A 6,254-nucleotide genomic window follows, 5' to 3' on the forward strand; every position below is an offset into this window, starting at 1 on the left:
TCTGAGTTTAGATTACCTCTCTTTGTGAAACGGGTTTAACTTACCCCGCTTTCACGGGTTTAAGTTACCTCCGTTTCTGAAACCAAAAACTCAGAGTTTCCCTCATTTCGGGGTTAACAAACTCTGAGTTTCGACAAAACCGCCTTCTTGAAATAGGCCCCTGGCCCTGACGGCCTGCCACTGGTGTTTACATAACCCCACTGTTTTTTTATGAGAAAAAAAACAAAAAACTAAAATAATTTCCAAAAAATACATTTCAACCAGCATTTGATTATTATTATTAGGCCCTGAGATGGGTCAATGATTAGCAGCAACAGTGATTTTGATGCATTGTTTTGTTTTTTGCAGTGGCAGATTTACACAGAAACCATCCAGTTTTCCACTACCGACATAAATCTCCTGCTTCCCTAGAAAAATGAATACTGAAAGACAGTGACACAGAGAAAAAGATAATGTATGTCTCTGTACAGGAAACAAATTCCTTGTGTGTGTAATGCATTGGCGCCGAGAGATTGTTGTTGTGGGAACACCTCTTGTGTGACATCGTAGCACAGAAAATGCTCCTTCCCGATTTCTCATTCCAGAAGCTGACGGTTGATTCATTTTTTTGACCTGCAAACGCTGGCTACAATTAGCAGCTCTATGAAAGCCAACACTGCAATATACGGTGACGCATCTCAAAACGGAAGAAGGAAGGAAGGAATATATGGTCCCGTGCTCAGCACATGGCCAGGGAAGTGACGGAACAGATGATGCCCCCTTTTCCCTTTTTTATTTTTATTTTATTTACACAGAAGATGTTTTGTTAGAATCTAACCTCTTTGTCAGAAATTAACCCAATTCTTTTGTTGGAAGCACGAGAAGTGACGACAGGAGAGGACTGTTTAAAATCAACAGAAAGTTTACTGAAAGTCTGATTACAAGAAAGTCTCACAGCGCTGGATTCAGAGAGTCCAATGCCTTAAAATGGAGAGCAAAACCAGAGAGACGTGGAAGAAAACGGAAGACAACCATCAAAATGGATCGAAGAATAACCAGAATGGCAAAGGCCCAGCCAATGATCAGCTCCAGGATGATCAAAGACAGTCTGGAGTTACCTGTAAGTACTGTGACAGTTAGAAGACGTCTGTGTGAAGCTAATCTATTTTCAAGAATCCCCCGCAAAGTCCCTCTGTTAAAAAAAAGGCATGTGCAGAAGAGGTTACAATTTGCCAAAGAACACATCAACTGGCCTAAAGAGAAATGGAGGAACATTTTGTGGACTGATGAGAGTAAAATTGTTCTTTTTGGGTCCAAGGGCCACAGACAGTTTGTGAGATGACCCCCAAACTCTGAATTCAAGCCACAGTACACAGTGAAGACAGTGAAGCATGGTGGTGCAAGCATCATGATATGGGCATGTTTCTCCTACTATGGTGTTGGGCCTATTTATCGCATACCAGGGATCATGGATCAGTTTGCATATGTCAAAATACTTGAAGAGGTCATGTTGCCTTATGCTGAAGAGGACATGCCCTTGAAATGGTTGTTTCAACAAGACAATGACCCCAAACACACTAGTAAACGAGCAAAGTGTTGGTTCCAAACCAACAAAATTAATGTTATGGAGTGGCCAGCCCAATCCCCGGACCTTAATCCAATCGAGAACTTGTGGGGTGATATCAAAAATGCTGTTTCTGAAGCAAAACCAAGAAATGTAAATGAATTGTGGAATGTTGTTAAAGAATCATGGAGTGTAATAACAGCTGAAAGGTGCCACAAGTTGGTTGACTCCATGCCACACAGATGTGAAGCAGTTATAACAAACTGTGGTCATACAACTAAATATTAGTTTAGTGATTCACAGGATTGCTAAATCCTAGAAACAAAAACGTTTGTACAACATAGTTTTGTGTTTGTACAGTCAACGGCAGACACTGCTATTTTTTTGAACACACCCCTTTCAACTAATTGCCCAGTTGCACAGCCTTAAGAGCGTGCATATCATGAATGCTGGGTCTTGTTTGCTTTCTGAGAATCTACTGCACCTACTGGTAACTTGTTTGCCATGTAGCAATAAAAAATATACTAAAAACCTGGATTATTCTGGTTAGTCACATTGTACTGCTATTATTTTGAACAATACTGTAAATCCCCTACTTCCCAATATATTAGAAAAGATGAATACTGAAAGACAGTAACACAGAGAAAGAGATAACGCATGTACAGGAAACATTGGCGCCAAAAGATTGCTGTTGTGGGAACACCTCTTGTGTGACATCGTAGCACAGAAAACGCTCCTTCCTGATTTCTCATTCCAGAAGCTGACGGTTGATTCATTTTTTTGACCTGCAAACGCTGGCTAAAATTAGCAGCTCCACGAAAGCCAACACTATGCACTACGCGGTGATGCGTCTCAAAAATGCGTCTGTTAAAATCCCCTAGGACAATGAGTGGGGAGTCAGGATGTTTCAGTGCCATGCTAGTTGCCTGTTCGGCCAGGTGCTGTAGCGTGCTAGCATGGCACGAAACATTGATAACTAAATTATATTTTAGATATATTGTAAATGTTATTTCAATTAACAAACAACAAAGACAAGGTCTAGTGTTTCAAGTTATTTTTAACACTATGACACTCTGTACACCAACCTTCATTTATGTAGAAGCAGATTCTGCCTCTTCTCGTTTTCCCAGATAACTCCATTAATCTATCCATTATACCTGGAAGCCCGGTATTTTTGAATTGCGCTGTCCAAGTCGCTGAGTCAAATTTCTTTTAAGCATTGAGCCACAGAAATCAGAAATCAATGAGAAATCAGTTATTCCGGTTGATGAGAAAGAATTCAACAAAACAACAAACACATGGGAATGCACTACCATATGCAGTGCCGGGAATGGATACTTTATAATCCATACCTCTTTTTGAGAAACCAGTAACTCAGTAACAGTAAGCTCGTGTAATTCAAACATGAGCAGAGCCTCATCTTCTCTGAAACATTGATAACTAAATTATATTTTAGATATATTGTAAATGTTATTTCAATTAACAAACAACAAAGACAAGGTCAAATACAAAATCATTCAGAAAATAATGAAAAAAAAAATACTGAGAATGATTGGGTTTCATAGAATCTGTGCTCCAAGAGTGATGGAAGAAATATGTGAATCATTATAAAATTTGCATTAATTTATAAACCTTTTGAGACTAGCAGTTGCCTATTTCTACGTCCATCCACATTAGCATCCATTTGGAGTGGAGTTCAGTTCTCACTCTCCTTTTACCACTGCCACCTTTTGTGAAAAATGTTGGTTTGTCCATGCAGATTCTCAGTCATCCAGGCCATAGTAAGCTGAAAAAACGTAGGAAAAAAATCAACTGGACTTGGTTTTAGGTATAAGACGTTTCACCTCTCATCCAAGAGGCTTCATCAGTTCTGCCTGACTGGTGTTGAGCCGGAGATATTTATCCCATTTGGTGGTGTTTCAGTCCTTTGATGCCAAACAATGTCCCCTAACAACTGAGTCATTATAGCCCAGTATCGGTAAGCGTCGTTAGCTGTCTTTGAACCCTCACCTGTGCACCGACGCCTATTGTCCTGGTGGGCATGTTTGGGCAGAGATCTTAAAACAGATGGTGTAGATGGAAGACAAGTTGTGTCTTAGTCCACCACCCCTATTTAGTGAGGGGTGTTTTATTTTTTACAAAAATAGCTTCCTTGACTTTCTCAAACCAGCAATGTTCTCTGGAGAGGATATGCACTTCACTGTCCTCAAAAGAATGTCATTTGTCCTTCAGGTGGAGGTGGACTGCTGATTCTGGTCCACTGGGGTTGGCCCTTTTGTGTTGAGCCATGAGTTTGTGCAGCAGCTGCTTAGTTTCACCAATGTACAAGTCATTACACTCGTGACTACACTTAATTGCATACACCACATCACTCTGATTATGTCTGGCTGTTTTGTCCTTTGGGTGGACCAGTCTCTGCCGCAGGGTGTTCCCTGGTTTAAAGTTGACTGGGATATTGTGGTTGTGAAAGATCCTTTTTAACTTTTCTGATAAACCAGCCACATAAGGGGTGTTGGGCCTCTTTCTTGCTTTGGTGAAGGCCCACTTAGGGTATCCACAAGCCTTAAGGGAGTTCTGGATGTGTAGTTTCTCCTTCTTGGCCCCTTCTGCAGTTGTGGGCACTTCCTCTGCCCTGTGGTTCAAAGTTCTGATGACTCCCAGTTTGTGTTGAAGTGGATGGTGTGAGTCAGAAAGCAGGTACTGGTCCGTGTGCATAGGTTTTCGATATACTTCCACCTTCAGGCTTCTGTCCCCTCCCAAGTGGACTGCACAATCCAAAAAGGCCAGACAGTCATCTCTGGCATTCTCCCAAGTGAACTTGTTGCTGTCATCCACAGAGTTGATATGCTTGGTGAAAGCGTCTACCTCCGGGGTCCTGATTTTAACCCATGTGTCATCCAAGTAGTGGAATCAGTGGCTGGGAGCGGTACCAGTGGAGGAAGATACGGCTTTGTCCTCAAATTCTTCCATGTACAGGTTGGCAGCTATAGGAGACACAGCCATGTTGCTGCCTATAGAAGTGCCCCCTAAACTGGAAGTAAGTAGTGTTTAAACAGAGTTCCAGCAGAGTGCATACATGGTCTGGGGTGAGGTTAGACCTGCTGTTAAGTTTGTCAGCAGTCTCTCCTTCACTGACTTGACAGCCTCTGTGGTGGGGATGCAAGTGAACAAGGATGTGACATTATATGGTCTCGTCCATGGTCTCAGATGATGTCACATGGTCCAGCTGCAGTTGTTTGACTTTGCTCGCAAAGTCCTGGAAGTTAATTATGTCGTTTTCTGTGTTTCCCACCAAAGGAGTCAGAATGGTGGCCACATGGTTGGCTATGTTGTAAGTCACAGAGTTGATGCTGCTAACAATGGGTCTGAGTGGGGCTCTTTCCTTGTGTATTTTGTGTAGGCCATAAAGGCAAGGGCCTGTAGTATAGTCGCTGGTCAATAACTCCCTCCTTTTCCAGCTTCTGTAAACAGTCTATAACTTTCTTCTTGTAGCCACTGGTGGGGTCTCTCTAGTGCTTCATAGGTGGTGGTGTCGCTGAGGAGGTCGGAAACTCTTATCTGATAGTCAGCTGAGTTTAGGACTGCCGCACAACTGCCGACTTGGTTTTAATTCTTCGACCTAAAGCCAAGTCCAGCTGATTTTTTTTTCTACGTTTTTTCAGCAAAAGGTTGGTTTCTTCACCCATTAGTCAGTATATTTGTCTGTCTGATGCTTAAAAATGGGCAGGTAGCCTTCAGTCGGTTATGTTTTTTTATGGTAACAGAAGCCTGTTGTAAGTGGAAATGATCAGGGAGAGTGAACCAAAATGTTAAAAGTGGTAAATTGTAAAAACCAAACAATGAGCCAAAAGCACCTGCTTCAAATGCTATCAGACCATTCAATGGGCATTATCAATCATTATTGGGACAATATGTAATATTTGAGTCATATGAACTTGTTTCTTTTCTTGTTTTTTTATTCCATATTTTTCACATTTTTATTGCATTGTTAGAACTGCTTAGTTGTTGTTGTTAAAGAATGTGTCTGTAGGAGGTCTGTGCCGTTTCTAAGATAGGCCAGACAAATGGACAGCTCGAAAACATAATGCGGAGGCATGTACGTGACTTTGAGTTTATTTAAAAAGAAACAACAATGGATATATAAAAATGATTCATGATAAAATGAGCCAAATCATAAATGCAATATTATTCCAGTGTTCTTTGTTTTTGAAGGCTATCTTGAATTTTAGTGCTCCTTTGTTGCATTTTAGCACCTCTTTATCTAATGTGTTGCTGTTTCTAATTGTCAAATATCTGAACAATCCATGGGAGTAATTTTTATTTTTTTCTACAGTGAAATAATGTAAAACTTTATTTCTTCCTTCAGCATTCTGAACAAACACTGTCTGTCCTCCCTGGGGAGCCAGGATTATCTATGCCCGGGATACTCACTGACAAAGCTGTGTTCACTGTCCACTGAGTCTCCTTCTCTGTCTCTCTTCCATCTCTAGATGTATCGGTGAGCCTGCTGTCCTTGCTTGTAACCACCTGTGGTCTGGCTCTCTTCAGTGTCTCTCTCTTTGTCTCGTGGAAGCTGTGCTGGGTGCCACTAAGTGGTCGTTTCCTTCCAGATGTCCTCAAGGGGGCGCACTTCCTGGGAGGAGACCAACAGCCTGTCCTCACTGAGGTGAGGAACACTTGTCAGAGTGAGCAACATTTAGTTTGCTAGAAA

General features: G+C 41.6%; 1 protein-coding gene across 2 annotated transcripts in view; it reads left to right on the forward strand.

The window, feature by feature from the left end:
* Positions 1-6,254, forward strand: part of syt9b (synaptotagmin IXb) — a 76,986-nt gene that overhangs the window by 30,869 nt on the left and 39,863 nt on the right. For both annotated transcript variants that reach the window (XM_020604451.1, XM_020604452.1), the window contains exon 2: positions 6,034-6,209. In XM_020604451.1, coding sequence (XP_020460107.1) covers positions 6,034-6,209 — 176 coding nt within the window. The remainder of the gene's footprint in view (positions 1-6,033; positions 6,210-6,254) is intronic.

The sequence above is a fragment of the Monopterus albus genome, unplaced genomic scaffold (genome assembly GCF_001952655.1).
Source record: "Monopterus albus unplaced genomic scaffold, M_albus_1.0 scaffold65.1, whole genome shotgun sequence".
In the NCBI taxonomy this organism is placed as follows: Eukaryota; Metazoa; Chordata; class Actinopteri; order Synbranchiformes; family Synbranchidae; genus Monopterus; species Monopterus albus.